The sequence below is a fragment of the Lampetra planeri genome, chromosome 46 (assembly GCF_965212315.1).
Source record: "Lampetra planeri chromosome 46, kcLamPlan1.2.h2, whole genome shotgun sequence".
Classification (NCBI taxonomy): Eukaryota; Metazoa; Chordata; class Hyperoartia; order Petromyzontiformes; family Petromyzontidae; genus Lampetra; species Lampetra planeri.
In genome coordinates this window covers 3627753-3650584 of record NC_136152.1, presented here as the reverse complement: position 1 = coordinate 3650584, position 22832 = coordinate 3627753, and the positions used below count along the sequence as shown (strand labels likewise).

The window sequence follows — 22832 nt, the reverse complement described above, 5'->3', positions numbered from 1 at the left end:
CAGCGCCAGGGATATCAAACAGCGCGCTGAAACAGCGGATCGATGCACTGGGCTAGTGAATGCGGTGTGTGTGTGCGTGTATATATACCAGCAGCAAACAATACAAATGTCACCGTGATGAAACAGCCTTCACTCTGAAACATCCACCTCTTGTGTTTGCGAAAAGTAGAAACCTTTTTGTAACAAAATCACAGCATTCTTCTCAGTTTACAAAGCACTATTCTCCCGCTAACATCAACAAAAACTTCCCCCCCTCCTCCTCTCTTCTCTGGCGACGCGTGCGATGTACCTGTGGCAGGAGAAATGCGATATCTGTGCCACCTGCTGCCATCGCCTCGGCGGAACGTTTATTCACTGGCCCTGGCGTCTGTCCGCGACGAGGACATTGGCGGATTCGGCGCGTGCCAAACATCGTCGTCAAAGTTCCGCCCTCTACGTGTGAACGTGACCGTTCGACCCCTTTACTCCCGTTAAAAGCCACCCAATTCGTGGTGGTTTTACATTTTCCACCTTTTTGTTGATTTCAAAATTCACGGTTTATAAATACTTTGTTTCATTTTTTTTTCATTTTAATTGGACGCTTTCCTGAAAATTTGTGAGAGTTTTTTTGTGAAGTAATTACAAGCATCACAAATGCTTAAATGTGCGATATGGAATGTAAACATTACATTTCCATAAATGTATCGTCCTTTATAAATACCTTTGATTATTTTAATAAAATGTTGAGTGCACCCTCGGTCTGCAACGCTTCACATTTCCATGCAACGAATGTCCCCGATTAATTTCATCATCACACTTTAAAAAAAACCACGGGATCTCACGACCCGTTGGATTTCACTCCGCTGAAATCATCACCATCGCAGGGTAGACCGAGGTATCTAAAACCTCGCTGTCACACACCTCGTCTAATCTCTATCGCCCTCAAACTCTGGGTGGGCCGCGAGGAGGGAGTTTGTTTTTGGGTCATTTTCTATAGCACGGTAAATAAACACTCTCACGGGGGGGGGGGGGGAGAGGGGCATCCGTGCGTGCTCGTGAGCGCACGTGCGAGAGAGTAAAGTGAGAGTGAGAGAGAGGCAGGGTGAGTGAGAGAGAGAGGCAGGGTGAGTGAGAGGGAGAGAGAGAGAGGCAGGGTGAGTGAGAGAGGCACGGTGAGAGAGATAAGCTCGCCATATACAGGGCGGGGAAGGTGGCCCTGGAGGGGAAACGTCCGGCTAGCAGCGTGGGCATCTTCCGCGCTCTGGTCGGAGCCAGGGTGTGGCCGGAGTTCCGCCATGCGCGGCTGACCCACGCCGTGCCGGCCTTCAAGGAGCAGTGGGCGATGGAGGAGGCCGTGTGCTCGGTGGCAGATGACGGGGAGCTCTGCATGCTGATATGAGCTACCCGTCGGAGGCCGTCGGACTGCGAGAAGGGCTGCGTGCAGAACGAGAGTGAGCGAGAGCGAGAGGGGGGGTTACATAAAGCAAAGCATTAAAAAAAACGAAATGATGAACGAAGCAAAGTGCCGACTACACCGAGCATCTTCTTGTTTCCACTGATCGTAAAAAAAAGAGAGAGGCAGGGTGAGAGAGAGGGTGAGGGTGAGAGAGAGCGAGAGAAAGTGAGGCCACGGGTAGGACTATTGCACGATATTCGTTGCTACGTTTGATTTTATATTGTTCGACTATGAAGGATATATGGGTTTTTATTATTTTACCCCAGATATAATGGTTCAAAATCAAACACGTATACAGTATTTGAAAATTAAAACATTACAAAAAAATGTATAATCGTGTACTGCATACGAAGCTAAACATCGACCAAAATTAATTTCACAAATCAACCAAAAAAGCTAATTAAATAAAGCACGTACATCTACACAATCGACTGGCACACTCCGTAGCTCTCGTGGAAGGAGTGAATTTGTGTTTGGATGGGGAGTGATTTGATGAGCGTGAATTCTGGCGTTTTGGAAACCCTGCTGCAGCCTTTCGTCAGTTGACGAGCAATTCTGAGTGGAGCCGACCACTGCCATAAACCACGTAATTGACGTTTAGCCAGGAGGCATGTATTCAGAGTAGACACGAGATAGGGAATGTGTTCAGCAGAGATATGAGACGGGAGATGTATGCGGAAGACAAGAGTCAGAGATAGACTTTGTACGCAGACGATGAGAGAAAGATAGAGGTTACGTGTTTAAACGAGCAACACGAGAGGTCTTTGAGAATAGATATTTGGCATCGATGTATTAAAACAGAGATGCGTGAGATCGGAGATGTATTCAGGAAACAGCTACGATTATTCAAAAGATATAGGAAGTGTATTCAGAGCATAGTTATACGTTAGATATAGGGGGAAGATGTAAGAGCAAGCAGAGGAGATGAACGGGTAGAATGTTTACATCACATACGCCACGGAATTGCACGACGAGACTCTTGCATCCTAACCAAGAAGGATAACTTAATTATTTCACACAGACACGTGAAGGATAATTAACGTAATTAACTTCATTTCAAATGCGCTGCGGGCCAATGTTAATGGTAGGCTTGCGTGACACCGCTGTTTGGATTAAATGAGTTGGCGGGTCGAATTTATCCCGCGGGCTGTAGATTGCACAGTCCCAGAATTATGTTGGCGTTTTTTCTCTAAATGTTATATCCCAACATTGCTTAGATCTGATCGTCGAAAAGCCCACAGGGCGCGTTTAAAGCGAAGAATAACGCCCGCGTGTGTGTGTCCAGATTTGGGAGCGGTAGTGCAGTGGTTAGCGTGCTGCGCCGTGAACCCGGCGACCCGGGTTCGATTCCTTGCTCACAGCCAACATTGGTGACCAATAATTGACTGGTCCATGGCCTCCTCTAGGTCGACTCAGCCTTAAATCAGCATTTGGTGCAGTGTGTAAACATCAACATTGTGGAGACAAAGGCGGCCGGGCATGGTGTTGGCCACCCAACCCCTCGTGTGCTCGTTACCAGCACTTGCCACAACAGTTTGTTAAGGCTGTACAGGGTATCTTTGCTTTTGCTCACATTTGTTTAAAAGAACATGACTGCCACCGAGTACGAGTTTGGGGTGCCCTCTATCCAGCAGTAGATGGACAATTATTTATGATTGTTTCTCGATATCCGCTGTATGTTTATTTTATAATTTAAAAATAGTCAATGAGCTCCTGACCAGATATTACACATGTCGGTATCACCTGGGGTGGTCTAAAGTGACAATGGCATGTGCCTATAATGTTACAAAATGTGTGATGTTAGCATATTTTCATGTTGGGGTCAGGATAAATATTCGTCTGTGGAGCAGGACTTCTCTCGTGGGGGAGAAGTGTTGTCCATCACCAACCGCTAGGTGGCGGTTGCACGCGGCGTGAGATTTTTCAGAAATGTACCGACAATATGCTAAACTTCTTTCGCACCGCACGTAGCCGACCGTGCTAAGCGGAAGGACAACTACACACAAAAAGCAGTTCTAAGTAAATCAGTTTTCGATCTAGACTTAAAGGTGCATAACTCCAGTGGGTTCCTTATATCGGAAGGAAGAGCGTTCCAGACGGCCACAGAAGCGCACCTGAAGGGGCGAGATGCGGTGACCGTCTTAGTTCGACGGCCAGCAGCCAAAAGCCGCTGCTGTGACTGTGAGGATGACCGGCGGAGTTCGCGTGATGGTGGTTAAAGTTCCTTGACGAGATCAGCAAGGAATTGGGGGCAGTGCCCTGGCTCAAGATGCATAACAAGAAGGGCAATTGTTTTTCGAATTCGGTCCAAAAAAACTCAAGATTTGAAAAGCCACAATGCATGTGGTGGTCCTTAATACATTACGTCACGAGGCACTTCTTAAATAGCCGCAGGTTGACGACCCCTACATCAGCATCTGCAGACATGTAATAACCCAACGATGGGTGTAATTCGTGATAATGGCTGACTGGTAGTGGCGTGACACCACAGGGGTGGTGGGTTGCAATGGGAATTGCTGCTTCTGTGTAAGCAGGACATTGAAATGTCACGCTCTCACGCCGCCACTGAACAATCTCACGCCACCTTGCTGTCAAACCTTAACGCATTAGCCCTCTCAAATCTCACAATTTGATAGGTCTCAAAATTATGTTACATCTCTCACAATTTGACAGCTCTCATCAAATGTTAGATTCGAACCACCCAGGGCTTTTTTTATTTCAGCCGTTTCGGACGATACGGAAAGCAATTCCGCATCCGGCACACCACGTCGAGTATACATCTGTGAACAAGAGCTTTACAGCTCATCGGATTCCTCCGGTCTAAATCACGATTCTGATCATTTGAAAATAAATCAGATTCAGTATTTATTGGCCGCGTGCCATCTACTCCAGTCTACCAGCGGATCTTTACAACGCACTCGGGGTGGATGCAATATGGGCATTGTCCTTTTAGCTGTTCGCCTTGTGCGGCTGTCCTCTGGTCTGACACTGCTGGTGAGACTGGGCCATAAGAAGGATGTCTCTGCTGTAGACCTATTAGTTTACAAAGACAATGCATGTATCATTAGAGCACGTTCTGTTTGCATGTTCACCACAAGCACTGTGTTTGGTTAATGTAGTAACGTGATTCCTTGCAAAGGGGCGATGGGGCCATCCACTCATCTCGACGAGCTCTACACGATGCACCACCACCACCACGGTGTACACGATGCACCACCACCACGGTGTACACGATGCACCACCACCACGGTGTACACGATGCACCACCACCACGGTGTACACGATGCACCACCACCACCACCACGGTGTACACGATGCACCACCACCACCACGGTGTACACGATGCACCACCACCACCACCACGGTGTACACGATGCACCACCACCACCACGGTGTACACGATGCACCACCACCACGGTGTACACGAGGCACCACCACGGTGTACACGAGGCACCACCACTACCACGGTGTACACGATGCACCACCACGGTGTACACGATGCACCACCACGGTGTACACGATGCACCACCACCACCACCACGGTGGAGACGACGCACAATTCAAAGTTGAATTTTTCGATAACGATGATTTATTTATGCTGTTTGGCGTTTCGACATTGCGGAGTGGCACCACCGATGTCGGATTGATCGGTGCCCCAGTCGCAGAGCGAAGTTCACCCCTGGACACAACAATTGTGTCCCAGAAATAACATAAAATATTTAATTGCCTCGCCCAATTTGTATTATTTGGAACCCCGGGGTACCGCCATAAGGATCAATGATCACTGTCACAAATACATTGTTCCTGGGTAGTGTTATTTCCGAACTGCGTATGCCTCAAAAGTACAGACAATGGCAATTATTCCCCACTAACTTGGCTTTCTGTGACCAGGGCAGTGATATTTTGAAATTTACCTATTTGCAATGAGAAAACGTGGTGTGTTTGTGTCTTTCGCTCACATAAAGTCCTGGTGACAAAAGGAAAGTTTGTGGGGAATAATATCAATGTTCTATACTTTTAGGCATAAGCAATTAGGAAATAACAGTAACAAGAATCGTGTTACATCGTGAATTAGTTATCAACGGGGGGACGTCTCAACAGAAGGGAAATCGCGACCTCTCGTGGCCCTTTGGAGGAATGGCACCACCACCACAACCACCGCCACCACAACCACCGCCACCACAACCACCGCCACCACAACCACCGCCACCACAACCACCGCCACCACAACCACCGCCACCACAACCACCGCCACCACAACCACCGCCACCACAACCACCGCCACCACAACCACCGCCACCACAACCACCGCCACCACAACCACCGCCACCACAACCACCGCCACCACAACCACCGCCACCACAACCACCGCCACCACAACCACCGCCACCACAACCACCGCCACCACAACCACCGCCACCACAACCACCGCCACCACAACCACCGCCACCACAACCACCGCCACCACAACCACCGCCACCACAACCACCGCCACCACAACCACCGCCACCACAACCACCGCCACCACCACCATCGCCACCACCACCACCACAACCACCACAACCACAACCACCATCGCCACCACAACTACCGCGACCAGCACCACAACCACCTCCACAACTACCGCCACCACCACCACCAACAACACCACCACCGACCTCCTCCACCGCCGACGTCACTTCCGCCCCGGTCGCCGTCGTCAGCTCGCGACTCGCGCGGCGCGCAGGAAGTTGAGTCGTCGGTCTCTGAGACATCGACCTCAACCACCACAACCACCACCACCACCACCACAACCACCACCAACAACCACCACAACCACCCACATCGGCCTCCTCCCGCCCGCCACCACCGCGACGATGAGGCCTCACGCCTTCGTGAGAATGGTAAACTGGGGAGAGACACGGGACACACGTGTGTGACAGTCTATAATACATACAGTCTATAGTGCATACAGTCTATTCTACATACAGTCTATACTACATATAGTCTATGCTACATGCAGTCTATAATACATACAGTCTATACAATACATACAGTTTACAATACATACAGTCTACAATGCATACAGTCTTTACAATACATACAGTCTATAGTGCATACAGTCTATTCTACATACAGTCTATACTACATATAGTCTATGCTACATGCAGTCTATAATACATACAGTCTATACAATACATACAGTTTACAATACATACAGTCTACAATGCATACAGTCTATACAATACATACAGTCTATAATACATACAGTATACAATACATACAGTCTATACTACATACAGTCTATAATACATACAGTCTATACAATACATACAATCTACAATACATACAGTATATAGTGCATACAGTCTATACTACATACAGTATACAATACATACAGTCTACAATACATACAGTCTATAATACATACAGTCTACAATACATACAGTCTATAGTGCATACAGTCTATACTACATACAGTCTATGATACATACAGTATATAGTGCATACAGTATATGATACATACAGTCTATACTACATACAGTCTATACTACATACAGTCCATACAATACATACAGTCTACACTACATATAGTCTATACTACATACAGTCTATACTACATGCAGTCTATAATACATACAGTCTATAGTGCATACAGTCTATAGTACATACAGTCTATAGTGCATACAGTCTATACTGCATACAGTCTATAATATATACAGTTTACAATACATACAGTATACAATACATACAGTCTATACTACATACAGTCTATACTACATACAGTATATAATACATACATTCTATAATACATACAGTCTATACTGCATACAGTATATCATACATACAGTCTATAATACTTGCGGTATAGACCTCTGGTATATCTTCTTGAATGACGCTACAGTCTATAATACTTGCAGTATAGACCTCTGGTATATCTTCTTGAATGTCACTACAGTTTATCATTGCAGGAGCTGTTCCTTTTGGGATTGCTTCAATAGCCGAGTACTAAATACAGATCATAATTATCGGTTCAATTACTCGACTAATAAGGGAATGCGAACATAGTTTGTGGATAAAAAGTACCAGTAGTCACCCCTTACTCCCACATGTGCCGCTGTACGGGAGGTGATGGGTGTGGCCTTGTGACGTCACATTTCACTGGACGTGTTATTGGGGAGGGGCTCCCACCTTCATAGCGGTGGCTGATAGTTTTTAAAGGGGCCCCACTAATTATCAACCATAACAAAAGTAGCTGATTATTATTATTGGTGGTCGATGTGTCATTCCATATCCTACACGTATACGTGCAGAGCCATTTTGTTAAATCCACCGCAGGATGATGGCCACAACGCCCTGAGGGTCGTTCTTTGACAACGGCCCCGTGTTTCCTGACCCTGCCGTGTGGCCGTCGTGCATGAATCTGCTCACAGGCGGCGAGCCGCTGGCTGCGAGCCCGTACCCTGCTCGTGAAGGGCTCAACATCACCTGCCCCTCGCTGCCTCTGCAGGTGATTCCTGCTGCACAAGCACAAACAACGCACGCAAACGCCTTTACACGTTCGTCAATAACACCGTGGCCTTAAAGAGAGAATGTGCATAATGGTTGAGGTTTTGCGCAACTGGCCCCGAGAACAGCCTCGCGGTCGGTTATGACTGCGATAGACTTTGCTGGTGGTTGTCGACTTGTTTGCCATGAGCAACTCTTCACACACTTGAGATCACCGGTTGAAAGACTGGCGTGGGTGTGTGGCGAGCAGATGAGAGCGGAGCTTCTTGAAAGCATGATTATGATGATTGGTCAATAGAGCACACAACCTTGGGTAGTGAACGTGACCTCACTCTCCTAAGTGTGAACGAGCAATGATGTTGAGGTTCGTCCAATAATCGGACAGCAAAAATGTTTACGGTCTAAATAAGTTGCGGGTGACCGTTGCTGGCATCTAGTGCCTCTAAGGTTTTCCAAGCGTATCCGTGACCTTTATTCCTGCTGGGTGGCCCTGCAAACTCCAGGAATGAAAAGTGGCCAAAAACATTTCAAAGTCCACAAGTTACAATGGGCAGGGACGGAGGGTGAGCAGGTCTGGGGTAGAGCACATTGCCCAGCCAAATGCAAGCCTCACAACCTCATCCAACTATTCTAAATTAGTCTCTAAATAGTATCAAAAGTTATATTTTTTGGATCATGCACTTGACCGATGGCTTATGAAAGCTTGTGATGTGTGCTCTTCCTGGTTTGCAGTAAAGCAGCTGGAACGAACGCGCCGGACAGAAGTAATCTTCCGAGGATCTATACGAAAACTGGGGATGCAGGTGAGGTTAGCGTTAATATAGACCAGAAAATTACAGGAATAATGAACCTGACTTACCTTTCAACCTTTACGTATCTGTAAAAGATGTATCAACGTGTAATTGGTTCACTGAGAGACACGTTGTATTCTACAATAACCACAACGGGATAACTATATAAACGGGTCAGGTCAGTCGGCACACTGCCTGACCCACGATGCCGAGCACGAAGACCGAAGACCCAGGAGAAGACGCAGCACGGCGGGTTCCATTCCAGAAGACAGCCCCGATACAGCCTCGGGAACCTCCTTTTATCCTCCAGCGCGGCCTAACTCTGCCCCCGGCCACACCCCCTTCTGGAATACTCCAGAAGGTTCCGGGCTATGCCCCATGTGTCCCTTCTGTCACCCCTATGCCACGCATACCTTACTCTGGCACATCACATCTCTCGCCAGCCTACGGCTCCTACGTCTCCAGATACCTCTTATTTAATTATCCGGCGCTGCGCACCATAGTGGCTCAATATATGAAACCACAAAAGTATAAACCGGTTTTTGATGTGTTTGCCCATCCATCTGTGCCTGCGATTGGTTGATATGAAATCACGTGTGTTTTCAACCGCACCTCCCTGCGCGTTACCACACTTTCAACACATTGTACCGCATTGTAAGTGGCTAAGATGACGGCAGGCAGATTATTATATGTGACGTAAAACTTTTGAGATGTTTGTGCAAAGTGTTATATAGATGAGTCGTAATGAGCATCATCAACTCTGGTCAGTTGCTTAAGCATTTAATGAACCATTCACCCCTCCACGAATATAAGGATTGTCACAATGTGCACGCATCTTTGATAAAATTATCAATTTTCTTTGGCTATGTTTTCCTGTCTTATACAGTTTGCTGCATTAGTCTAAATACCATTTGCATATTTTTGCATGAATTGTAAACATTTGAGTTTTACGCGTGCGATACGTTCGTTGTATCGTGGGCATAAGAATTGTATTGATGAATTGTTATGTGCCTGCTATGGCCTCTCCACACCATCGCCATCTCACATTGCCGTGATGATCCATCAATCATTTCTCTACACTTGAGCTGATCTCATCACTTAATCCCTGCGGCAATCGTCCTCTTGGGCGCTTTCTCCCCCTTTGGCTGCCATTCTATAGCCGGTCTCGTCCGTTGGCCGCCCTCCCTTCCACCGACGTGTCCTGCCCTCCACGTCGTGCCTCCAACAATCATAGTTTCCCTGCTCCAAGTGCGCCCGCCTTTCTGTCGCTCGGTGTAATTCCAGGCGTGCGTCTCTCTTCCGCGCCTCCGTGCACTCTTCCACGTTCGTCTCATCATTACAAAGGAGAGCACCTCATACAAATTGTATTGACGTCTGTTTTGAATTGCTTGTTGCCTTAATCGACACTGTTTCTCTCGCACACATCTAGGCATGTCCAGCACATTCACGGGGGAGCGACGGACTAAAGACGATGCTGTGTTTGAGGCACTGGGAACCGTTGATGAACTTTCATCTGCTCTCGGGTAAGTGTTCACGTAAAGTTAAAGTGTCTCCTCGCTTAAGTGAGGATTGGGCAGTGCCCGTCTCTGTTCGGTGGCCCAAAGGCAACGGTAGTTAGACGTGGCTAGTAGACGTTCCACCGTCTAGTGCAGGGGTGGGGAACCTTTTTTCTGCCAAGGACCATTTGGATATTTATAACATCATTCGCGGGCCATACAAAATGTAATTTATGTTGCTACGTAAAAAGCTCCTAGATTTATTGAATTTCGAGTCGTGCGGTTGCCTTGGCAGGGCCAGACTAAATGATTTCGCGGGCCTTATCCCCACCCCTGGTCTAGTGGGACACCTGCCTACATGCTCTCTCTCTGTCTCTCATTGTATGATCAAACAGATGTGTGAGGTTTGTAATGTCAAAATACTCGCGTTTCACTGAGCTTTCATGCACTCAGTGGCAGGGGCCAGTCTTTGAATAGTACAAACATTGTTCAAAAGTGGACCCCACATAGTGGCTTTTGAAAGCTTATTTCGCCGCACACCTGAATATCCTCTTGAGTGCACAAGCGACATCAATGTCATGCTCTCACTGGTGCGCCGTACAACTGATATCACAGCGCTTACTTGTTCTTACAAGTTTGCGCTGAAAGTGCGTGCCTATGTAACTCTCTCATTGTACACACAAGCAAATGTGAGAGGTTTGTAGATTGATATCAAAGTACCCTTGTTTCACGGAGCCATTACGCATTCACACAGGCAACTTTTTAAAGAGAAGTTAAACAGTATTTTATTTTCACGGATAATTCCTATAACAAAAATAAGTCTATAACAGAGGTTTTTGGGTTCCATTGCGTAAATATAAATGTAAACACAACACGCCATGTTTCGTTTACGTGACAAACCTTTCTAATTGGATGTGTCGGGTGGTGGCGGGTTTAACGACACAAATATTTACGCGAACTAACCCAAAAAACTTTTACGGATAATATTGATCCCAGAAAGCCTACCACGTGTTAAACTATAAGTCTCTCTCACTACTCAAACGAGCGTTGGGTGACCACTCACTTACTTCTGTCGCCCAAAGCCCGTGGTGTAAGTTGAACCTTCCCGAGGTGGCCGGGTGGCTCTGGAGTCAGAGCGCTGAGCTGACACCGCTCACAACCTGGGTTCGATTCCGGGATCGTGATTACAATTGGGTCCGTAAGTTTAGTGAGTTGATGTCCTCAGCCCATCACTAGCGTCATCTGGTCCAACACCAATGGAGACTAGGCTCTAAGAAAAGCTGTCTTGGGTGTGGACCAATCAACTTCAAGGACAGTGCATATCATTATCATCATCAGAGTTGTTTCTTTTTGTTTGCATTTTGACTGCTTGTGTTGTGGTTATTGCAAACATGATGCCTTGTATAAAGGTGTCAGTTTTTGTACCAGTTGAAAGGGTAAAAACCTATTACTACAACATCACACTCTTAAGTTTTTTCGGTAAAATCACATAGGTAAAAATAAATAATAATAAATACAAATAATATAAATGAAATAATAAATCACGACGTTTCGGAGGCAAACAAAATGTCGTGCTTTATTATTTTATTTCTATTATTATTTCTATTATTTTTTATTTTTACCTACGTGACTTTACCGAAAAAACCTAAGAGTATGAATCCTTGCAGTCACGAAAGCTTCAAATCTAGAAAAAAACATCACGTTCAATTTGGTTCTGCACCTTGGCTAGATTATAACTCTTAAGAATGAATATATCAGTTTGATGGCCGTAAACATTACTCTCACAATGAACATTACTCCCAAACTGCACAGCAGGTGGGGAAGCACTGCCAGGCCAACTTGAAGTGGTCTCAAGAGGGAGCTCTGTGATATTCTCTTCCGTGGGCCGCTCTAACACGGCAGAGGGCTGCACTGCTGCGGTGAAAGAGATCCGGATGGGATATTCCTCTCGTGATATGAAGCCGAGAGCACAATCGGGATATACAATTTGGGGGAAAAAAATACACGCAGTGCTCATGACGAGCGTGAGGCTTTGTGCACAATAACCGCCGTTTAACTTGCGTAAAAGCACGACTCGTTTTGACCACCATTGGAGGAATGACGAGGTTAGTTGGGCCTCTCCCTACTGGTGCTCTAACAACAGTGTCACCTGACCAGAATACCCAAAGCACCGATGGGATCTGCTGCCGCTAATGCTTCGTATGAATGTGTCCTTTCAGCTTCGCCTGTGAGCTTTGTCAGGAAGGACAGCACAGCTTTTGCGAGCAGCTGTTGCAGGTGGGCATACATGTGGTTTGTGTGCATTTTGTGTGTCCGCGAATATACCCATGAATTTCAAATGATCGCCATCGGAAAAAAATCACCGCCTGGGTATTGCCGATGCGTAGACCTTCTTAGTTGTGCTGTACAGCTCTCTCCGATGTCCTTTTCGGTTGCAATTCGTGTTGTTGGGCACGATGTCCGACGTTTTCGCTCCACGTGCTGGAAGCTTTTTTAGGAACTGAATTGGAGTGAAACGTCAGACGTTGTGCCGGACAAACAAGCGGCACAAGGCGGGAACACTTCGGAGAGCTACGCCATGCCTGGGAATTGATCTCAGGTCGCCAGATTAATATCGCTAACCATCCAAAGTGTGCAGCGATGGCTCAGTGGATAGCGCATTGTGAGCCCGATGACCTGAGTTTGAATCCTGGCAGTGGTTAAAGATCGTGGCGAGTGGTGGCTCAATCTGTCCCGGTTATTCCTCCCCTCCCCCTCGCTTTCCTCCCTCACTGCTTCTTCAACCCCATCACTGACTGGCATGGTAAAATATCGTCAAAATATAGTCAATATATATAGTAAAAATATAGTCACTATATATAGTAAAAAGTCAATATATCGTCAAAATATAGTCAATATATATAGTCAAACGACCCCTTTGGCTGGCATGGGTGTGTGTGACAAGGCTTTTATCCAGCATTGGAAGAACAAAACATTTTTTAATAACATTATTTTATAAACATAATCTCTCGAGAAATAAAATCTTGACGTCTATACTGCACCCAGTGTTTTGTTGTGCCCGATATCGAAATGTTAAACCGATTGTTGTGCTCTGCGTTTGTCGTGTTCGTGTTAGATCCAGTGCGTGCTGCAGGACGTTGGCTCCAACGTCGCCACGCCGCGCTCCTCGGCTCGCGACGCACACCTCCGTGCGTGAGGCGTCCACGCGGAGCCCCGAGTTGCTCGTGCAGCGATACCCACATTCACGTCGGTTCGCAGAACACGTCGTCGCTCGATTATTGACACCGCCGCTACCCGGTGATTTGCGTCGCCTCAACCCCACGGTTCACAACGCTTTCGAACGAAGACGGTGGCCGTCGCATCGTTCGGCGCTTTCGGATGCGCTTCTGCGGCCGTCTGGAACGTTCTTCCCTTCCCATAATAGGAAGCCACTCGGAGCAATGCACTTTTAAATAATCGAGATTGACAAACGAATTTCTTTAGAACTTCTTTTTGTGTTGAGTTTGTTGTCCTTCGAGGTCCCCCCCACCGCCGATTAGCGTGGCTGGCTACGTACGGTGCGAAAGAAGTTCAACGTACACGAAGTGGTCAGTATTTGGTAGACCGAGTCCTCAGCATGTGTGGAGGAATCAATGAGTGAAGTTCTCTAGTAGTAGTAGTAGTGATAGCAGAGTGACAAGGAGGTGACTGACTGCCAGTGAGCTCGTGGCTGGAGTGAGTCAGTGCTGGATCATCAGCCACCCCGGCTGCTGCTTCACTCTGAGCAATATCCGTTGATGCATTCGGCTAGAATCTGGGTACTCCACCACAGATGTGACAGCAGCAGGATTACAACTTGGGCTGAACCTGTGCTCTGTTTAAGCAGCCGTAACAACTGTTCAGAGCTAAACACGAAGGCCTTGCCACGAAATAGAAATCCAAGATTCCTCGATGCCTCCTTTTTGCCAGATGACGTAAAAACCAGTCTACCAAAAATTGCGGTGCAGCGATTGACAGACTTTTGCCATTTAATGTAACATTCGAGTGAAATTGGAAGTACTTTCCTGCTCAAATGGGTCGTGGTGATAATCTCCGTGGCCACCGTTACGAAGCCGAACACATTTTGACTTTGCAAGAAAGCAAGAAGGCACTCACACGTGAGTAACAACGGTGGCAGAAAATTATTTTCTCGCCCGAAGCGACGCGCGCGTTTTGCTTGTGCGACATGTTCGCGAGAGTGAACACAATTTGGGTGTTTCCCTCGCGGTGTGTCGCAGAGCGTACAAAGTTCGACGAATCCGTTGTGGCCGAACTGGAGGGGTGGATCGATGGCTACACGTCCCAGCTACCTCCGCTGACCAACTTCATCTTACCGGCGAGAGCAGCTACACCCTGCTGCACAGACACTCGCTGGACACTGAACATCCGTTAGACACTCATCGCTCACCTGATGCTCATCACTCGGTGACACACTCACCTCGTCGCTTACCTGGCAATCGGCGGACACTCACTTGACCCTCGCCAGACACTCGCCTAACAATTAGACGTTGACCATTCATGTTCACCACTCACTTGATACGCTCACCACTTACCTGACCCTCACTCGACATCCGTCATCACTCGGCACCCGCCCTGACACATTCTCCAGACACTCACCATTCACCCACCACCAGACACTCACCATTCACCCACCACCAGATACTCACCATTCACCAGACTCAAGATTCTCACCTGATGCTCAACACTCACCAGTCACCACTCGTCTACCTCCTGAGGTATAAAAAAAAATGAACCAGAAACATAAGAAGAATATCTCGCAATAGCCGAAGAGGGGAGAACTTCATGTGCGTGCATTGTCTTGAGCAGTCCGTTGTTCTTGTTGCTACTACGCAACTTACAACATACTGGGATTTTGAAAGTCCCGGAAATAACAAAAGTTTTCCCAGGACATTAGCTACCTGCTCTACAAGAGGAGGACGATCCTGGGAAAACCAGGAGCGGGTGGCAATCCGAACTGATTGGTGGGGAGGCGGGGGGGGGGGGCGAGTAGTGACACATCCAGCGTTCGTCCCGCCGAGATACTCGGCGCGTGAAATGGATGCCTCCGGCGTCGCTCTTCTCGCGTCACGAAGGGAAACGCCGTTCGGTCTTTTCTGTGTTGCAGTCCGGAGGTCGCTGCGCCGCGGCTCTACACGTGGCGCGGAGTACGTGTCGCCGGGCGGAGCGCCGGTAGGGACACGCAGACACCGGTGTGTTGGAGAGCCAAGCCATAACATTTACAATCTGAGTACGACGTTTCACAAATAATTACAACTAGCTTCATCAGGCGACAGCCAGATTTGTGGAGAAATGCTCCTGTTTCGTTCCTTAAATAGAGGGGTAGATGTGACGACGTCACTTGTGAGCCCATTTACAGCAAGTCATATATATTTTGACTTAAAGCTTTCATGACTGCAGGAATTAATATTCTTTGGGTCTTTCGGTAAAGTCACGTAGATAGGTTCAAAGAAAATAACATAAAACCACGACGTTTCAATCGTCATCCGTAAGACGACCGCTTGTGTTGCGATCGAAACGTCGTAGTTTTTTGTTATTTTCTTTGAACCTATCTACGTGACTTTACCGAAAGACCCAAAGAATACAGCAAGTCATATGTCACGTTGATTTTTAAGTTCACACAACGTGTTTTTGTCTTTCAACGTGTTATTTTCTATGCTCCCACACGTTTATGCTTTGCCGCTTTCACCAAAGACCCCCCTTGTAGCCTTAGTCGATAGGGGCAAGTGTTGTTAGCGAGTAGCGCCTAAGAAGGCCGGCACGGCACACAAGGGGGTGGAAGGCCTACACCACGCCCGGCCGCCTTTGTCTCCCAAGTGGCGATGTTTATGCACCACACCAGGTATTGATTTGAGGCCGGGTTGACCTAAGGAAGGCCCAAGACCGGTTCAGATAATATAATCGTCACCGTGAGCGGGACTCAAACCCGGGTCGCCGGGTTCGTAGCCCAGCGCGCTAATCGCTACGCCACCGCAACCTTCACCTAACCCGCACTGACCAGGATTGGTGAAGTATGGTCAAATAAACCCCGCAACCTGCGTGGTGTGGGGAGACCCGCAGCTTGCAGTGGATTGACCAAACAAAAATATCTGTGCATGTTAATACTTTATTAGTCGCAGATTTTACCTCCGCATATATTTTGCAATATTACGTAAAAAGCCTTATGCTAATCGCAACCTGGTTAATCTTCCTGCAGCAGTACTGACTTAACAACTGTATGTTTTCATACATTCGTTTATTGTTGCACAATTCTGATTGTATAATCTTAGTGATGTAATGGTGTTTTCATATTCTGCTTGTGTAACCGGGGACAGGTTATGTAATCGTATTAATTTAATATTTGTGTGTGTACGTGTGTGGAATCGTGGTGCGGTGGTTAACGCACTATGCTACGAACTCGGCATCCCGAGTTCGATTCCCACTCACCGGCAATCATCGGTGATGAATATCTGAACCAGTCCTGGGCCTCCGCTAGGTCGACTCAGCCTGAAAACGAGTACCTGGCGCGGCGTGTAAAAACATCAGCACTGGGAAGACAAAGGCGTGGGTGCTGGCCACCCACCCCATCGTGTACCGTGTTAACCCACATAGGTGCTCGCTCACGACACTTGCCCCGACATTGTTAAATTCCGTACGGGGGATCTTTGTCTTTGTGCGTATACGCTGCAGGGTTGTCGTGCTGGTGCGTGCAGGCGAGGCCGACGCCAGTGTTGGGAAATATCTGAACAGGTGAAGCGCGCACATTCGGTCGCCACGTGGCACATGGGGTTGGAATCGTTGGCGGCTCGGGGCGTGTGACGGCCGAGAATAATTGACACTTCTAAAGCGCCTTTCACCTGGAGACCACAAGGGGACGTACAAAACACACGCAATGACTACGACACCCGCTATTCGCCACGAAGCAGCGGTGCCAGGCCAGGTGCACTTTGAAGCAATTTTAGGCCACGTGAAGTGTCGAAGGCTCGCTGGCAGGTCACGGGCAGACCCAGGTGCCATGGGTTGACCGATATGACTGGCAGATGCACCAGCTGTGCCCCCTACAATGCCAAGTTTCTGCATTTTAGCCGCCCGGCGCCCCGCTCGTTGTGGTGATCATCGTTCCTCTGCCCTCCAAGGAGGGCGACTGCCTCCAACTGACCAGCGGTGTCAATTTTGACACCGCTGGTACCAGTCTTTGGAAAGTCCATTCAGCTCCACATCCTCCCACACCGCATCAGTCCATCTCTTCTCCAGCCCGTGTCGTGCCCGTTTGGCACCCTCTATCTGGCCAAACACACATGCAGGCTCACGCCAATAAACTCCCACCCCCAAAACACAGGATTCAAGAAATGTGAAACGCCCGTAAAGATAAGTGAGTCTTAAGGTGCGATTTGAATAAAATGAGGGCGGTAGCAGAGCGGAACGTCCAGGAAGGTGGGTACAAGGCCAGGAGTCTTTTACCTCCATAATACAGGATCTTTTGGGTTAGATCGCTTAAATATAAAAGTGGCATTAAACTCGCCACCACCCGACAAACAGTAAGGTTTGTCACGTAAACAGAACGTGCCAATTCGTTACTAGTACAGCAACACGCCGGTGTGTTGGAGAGCAAATCCACAAAATATACAATCTGAGTAAGATGTTTAAAAGAAAGCGAGCATGAACAACGGGAATGAAGAACACCACGAGATAACAGTGGAGCACAATTCCTTCCTACCTATGCTAGACAGCACACCAACACTCTGCTTTCACACACTGCACTGCCCTGCTACGAGCTCACACAGAAGGGTGGGACAGTGACACAATCTCCTCGGAGCGTCAACTCTCTTGTGGCGCTCCGTCTCTGCAGCCCGCACGTAGCTGCCTACGACAGCCGTAATCCACTGGTCAACACACTTTTTCTGGCATAAGGTATTACAACGGTGGTAGGGTAATTTTGGGGTGCTGATTCCAAAGCTGGCATCAGTTTTTGTCTATCGCGTCAGGTTTTTGAGATATCAAATATTGCATTTTCAATAAAAACTGCAGAAGAAAAATATTAAATAAATGTGGATATCTACATAAAATGATATTATAAACACACCATCCTAAAAATACAGCACCATATTTTAACACTAAAGCAGTCACTGACTCGCAACAACTTGCAATCATAAGTGACGGAGTTAATTTCGGGTAAAATCAATTAAAATGGGGTATGCCGATAGCATAAAAATGAGATGTGATAGAGCAAAGCTGAGATCATATTTGGAATCAGCACCCTGAAATTAGTCTAAAACAGCTGCAAAAGTCCAGGCCAGAATTAATTTTTTTGTTTTGTTGACCAGTGTTATTGGCAATGGTGGAATGGTTCTCTGCGCATCGCGAAAAGGAGCTGGAAGTCTGAAGGCTGCTCTCTCCCCGTCAGCAGGGGGAAGCAATCTTTGAAGTCCTCTCGCGCCACCAGACAGCCCTGACTATGATGCACTCAGCAGACTCGTCAAACCTCATCCCCGCCTTCCTCCTCAGCCGCTCCTTGGCTTCTGCTCCGCACAACGCGGGCCTCTCCAATAGGCACAAACATCAAAAGGGGATTTCTTCTTTGAGCAAATACCTCGCCGTCTCTCCTCCGCACCGCTTTGTTTCTCGTCTGAAGCTGTTATCGCCTCCTTCACGGCGGGTCGCACAACATGGATTCTACCATCTCGGTGCCATCCACGAGCTGCGTTTATGGGTCAAACCATCGCCCTGTGTTCTACACTCATATCGGCACGGTATTTACAACAGCTCTGGTAATAAACCACGTGACGAGTTTGTTTCCCGATTCTGGGCACAAATTTTATTCTATGTTAGATCCCCTATCACCTCCTTCGTATGTTCCGTCTCGTTAGGTCATATCTGTTTCCAGTCCTCGGTTGAATTTTGGAGGTCGTAATGTATCGACAATTATTGTTCAAGTGTACATTCTGCTTCCCACCCATTTCCTTGGAGCTACTTACCCATCGTCCTAGACAGCTGCCAACTACACGTCTGTCTGTCTGCCTGTCCGCTTTCCAGTCAACCTGCCCGAATGCCTCTTCACGTGCGTAAGGAGGGTGCACGCTTTTGCCCGATGACTGCAATGTTCATCGCCTGTGTTCAAATCACCCGAGGTGCACGCCATCTAAGATCTCAGAAGCTAAGCAGGTGTGAGCCTGGATAAGTGCTTTGTCAACCCACGGCACCAGGGTCCGTCCCGTGACCTCCTGTGGGCGAGCCTTCGACACTTCACCTGGCCTCAAAGTGTACCTAGCCTGGCACAGGCACCGTGGTGACATCACTGCCACTTAGTGGCGACTATTGTCGTTATACGTGGGGAGCAGTGGTGTAAACGGTTAACGCGGTGTGCTACAAACACGGCGATACGAGTTGGTTATCTGAACTGCGATGTATCAACTTGGCCACTCGGGAGACAAAGGCGGTCGGGCGTGATGCTGGCCACTCACCAGCCCACCGGCACGGACCAGCGTGGTGAAGTATGGCTCGAGGCTGCGCATTGCGCTCAACGCTCTTCGCACGATGACTCCGGCAGGTTGAGCGATTACCTCTTCACGTTGGCGAGGTTTGCTGCCATGAAGGACGGGAGACCGGAGCAAGTCTATCGCCGGCCCAAGACCTCCTCAAAGACGCCACCAAGCGCCTGACTGCAGACGGGAAGCAGCCGGGGAGGAGCGCTGTGACGGGGACCTCCGATGGTGCCGCCGGAGGCTGCCCTCCGCTCGGAAACGTCGCTCGTCACAAAGTCGTCACCTGTGCAGTGGAACTCCATTGTTTTGACTCGTGGGGGTGACGGGAGGCTGAGTTGACTCCCACCTGCGATTACAAAGACAAAGATCCCCCGTGGAGGCTTAACAGACTGTAGGGGCAAGCACTGTTAGCGAGCACCTATGAAGGGCGGCGTGGATCGCGAGGGGGTGGGTGGCCAGCACCACGCCTGGCCGCCTTTGTCTCCTTAGTGGCGATGTTTACACATCGCACCAGGTACCCATTTGAGGCTGAGTCGACCTAGGGGAGGCCCTGGACCGGTTCAGATAATCGTCACTGGTGTTTGCCGTAAGCGGGAATCGAACCCGGGTCGCCAGGTTCGTAGCGCAGCGTAGCGCTAACCGCTACACAACACACGCACACACACACGCTTGTACGTATGTACGTTTAACTTCTTTCGCACCGTACGTAGCCAAACCGTGCTAATCGGAGGTGCGGTGGGAAAGACGACAAACTCGACACACAAAGCAGTTTTAAAGAAGTGAGTTTTCAAGCTGGATTTAAAAGTGCATAGCTCCAGTGGCTTCCTAATGTAAAACCACTCTGACGACGATGTAATAGGAGCCACTTAATTGGGACACGGCCACAATACGGGACCCTGGGCTCGGTGCGTGTCTCCAGCTTGTAACTTACCCCCCACGTCGCCACTCCCCGTGATCTCCCCGTTTAGACTCCTGAAGCCCCCACTTCGAGAACCTCGTCCTTGTTTGTCCCTTAGGCAATCCCTGTCCTTCCCCCTCTAACGGATCCTCTCTGTTTTCCCGATCGATCTCGTTCAACCCTTATTCCTCCAATCCTTTTAAAAGTCTGCCTCCCGACCAATCACCGTAGAGCCGTTAGGCTGCATATTGGCTTGGCGTCATTTTTTGCTAATTACACCAATGTCGATTAGGAAGAGGGTTCCAGACGGCCGCTGAATTGCACGTGAAATAGTGTTTCTGCAAGTGCTGTGTTTGCTGTGGCGTGGGGTGCCTTGTCGTGGACTTGACTCGGCCCAAATGGCCCAGAAGTCGTTATCCTGGAGTAACAACGACATGTCTGCGTGTATGTTGAACTTGTTACGCACCGCACGTAGCCAACCGTGCTCATCGAAGGACATCATTCGTCGAGTTACGATTCGTCCTGTTGGCCGTGTCCTGGCACGGATAAAGAGGAGTGACCGAGAAGTGATGTCAAATTATTATTTTTTTTCGGTAAAGTCACGTAGGTAAAAAATTAAATGAAAAAACAACTAAATTAAATCACGACGTTTCGGAGGCAACACAAACTTCCGTCTTCAGGTGGAACCGTCACAGCAAAATTACCTAAATACGGAAACTTGTGTTGCCTCCAAAACGTCGTGATTTAATTTAGTTGTTTTTTCATTTAATTTTTCACCTACGTGACTTTACCGAAAAAAACTGAGTATAAATCCTTGCAGTCACGAAAACTTCAAATCTAGAATTGATGTCAAATGGTTCCTTTTCGCGTTTTTATGGAACAAAAGGAGTCAAATATTGCACGAACACGGATAATGGGATCAGCGGGTAGCATCTCGTGTGTCGTATTGGATTAGCACGGTTGGCCATGTATGGTGCGAAAGAAGTTCAACATACATACATACAATAGATGCGATTCACGGGGCAATATGTATTGATGAATTTGCACGTGTGAAGGAGCAGTGGTGCAATGGTTAGCGCACTCTGATATGAACATGGTGGCGACCCGAGTTTGATTCCGGGTCACGGCTGACATCAGTGTCTAGTGACCTGTCCCCCCCACATCTGCCCCCCCTTCAACCCACTCTCAACTGTGCATGATGCAACCGCCATGCAGTGGACTGTGAACTTAATTTTTAAAACCTCCATTCAGAAGTTCTCCTGTTCGGTAAATCATTTTGCTCGTAGGTTGCAGTTGATTTACGGTTTATGCTGTGACGTGCACACGACAGAGATATTTGCGGGTGAGTTGAATGATGGATGATTCGTTATAAAATTAACCGTGATCATGTGTCGGTGCGATCGCACGGGTTATCGATGCTTCGTTGAGATGTTGACACATAGTTGAGCGTCCACCTCCGCTAAAAATATCCCTCTGCTGGTGAGGCTGGTTGGTTTTTTTTGCATAAGCGGAGGGGGGGGAAACATTGATCCTAATTCTAAAAATGGCTCGAAAAATATCAAGTTAGATTTCTGTTGAGCATCTGGGTAACCTCATCCAGGAATGTTATCCTCGAATACGAGTTTGTAGATCCCATTTTCTTTCCGCACCGTTTGTTTGAAATTCTGTTGGGCTTCTATCCCAGAGCGATTAAACCTTTCCCCCCTTTGTGCCCGGCTTTAATGCTCAAGAGTCAAATCGTCGAGACGAAAGGGGAGCGGGGGGAGCGCCGCCAGACGTCGTGCTCGCAGAAGTAAACGCCGTGCCCTTTGCAGGAATTAAAAAGGTAGAGAGCTCGTGGGGCAGATGGTGGAACTTTTTAAACTCAGAGGTGGGGCCAAGTGCTGGAACGAAAGCGGTGGGACTTGTCCACTAAATGTTTACACAGAAATTAAATACTGCCCCATTGTGGAATGGTTTGCCTCTTTTTATTCTTCTATTCAAAAAGGGATAGAAAAATGACTTGAACTACAGACGCATGAGTTGCACAAATAATATCTATAAACTGTTCCTGAAGGTCATTGTGAACGGAATAACAAACGCGACTAAGACGCCGACCAACGGCAGTGGCAAGCACGCTCCCCATCAGCCACACGAACTGTTCATCCGATTTTGGAAGAGACTTCGTGAATTTCAATTACCATTGGTGCTTTGTCGACTTTCAATCGTGACTCAGTGAAAATTAAT

General features: G+C 48.0%; 1 protein-coding gene across 2 annotated transcripts; it reads left to right on the top strand.

The window, feature by feature from the left end:
* Positions 1-5975: 5975 nt before the first annotated feature.
* On the top strand, positions 5976-22554 carry MMAB (metabolism of cobalamin associated B). Of its 2 annotated transcripts, XM_078615179.1 has the most exons (10): positions 5976-6318; positions 7849-7925; positions 8657-8727; positions 10145-10238; positions 12431-12488; positions 13327-13399; positions 14468-14565; positions 15355-15419; positions 16917-16976; positions 19774-22554. In XM_078615179.1, the coding sequence occupies exons 1-10, from the start codon at positions 6292-6294 to the stop codon at positions 19883-19885; spliced, it is 735 nt and encodes a 244-aa protein (XP_078471305.1). In that variant the 5' UTR covers positions 5976-6291; the 3' UTR covers positions 19886-22554. The 2 variants fall into 2 exon arrangements, with proteins under 2 accessions (XP_078471305.1, XP_078471306.1); XM_078615180.1 differs by lacking the exon at positions 16917-16976.
* Positions 22555-22832: the final 278 nt, after the last annotated feature.

Coding starts and splice junctions, on each gene's coding strand:
- MMAB (XM_078615179.1), top strand. CDS start 6,292: ATGAGGCCTCACGCCTTCGTGAGAATG. Junction 6,319..7,848: donor CTCACGCCTTCGTGAGAATG/GTAAACTGGGGA, acceptor ATCTGCTCACAG/GCGGCGAGCCGCTGGCTGCG. Junction 13,400..14,467: donor GGCTCGCGACGCACACCTCC/GTGCGTGAGGCG, acceptor GGTGTGTCGCAG/AGCGTACAAAGTTCGACGAA.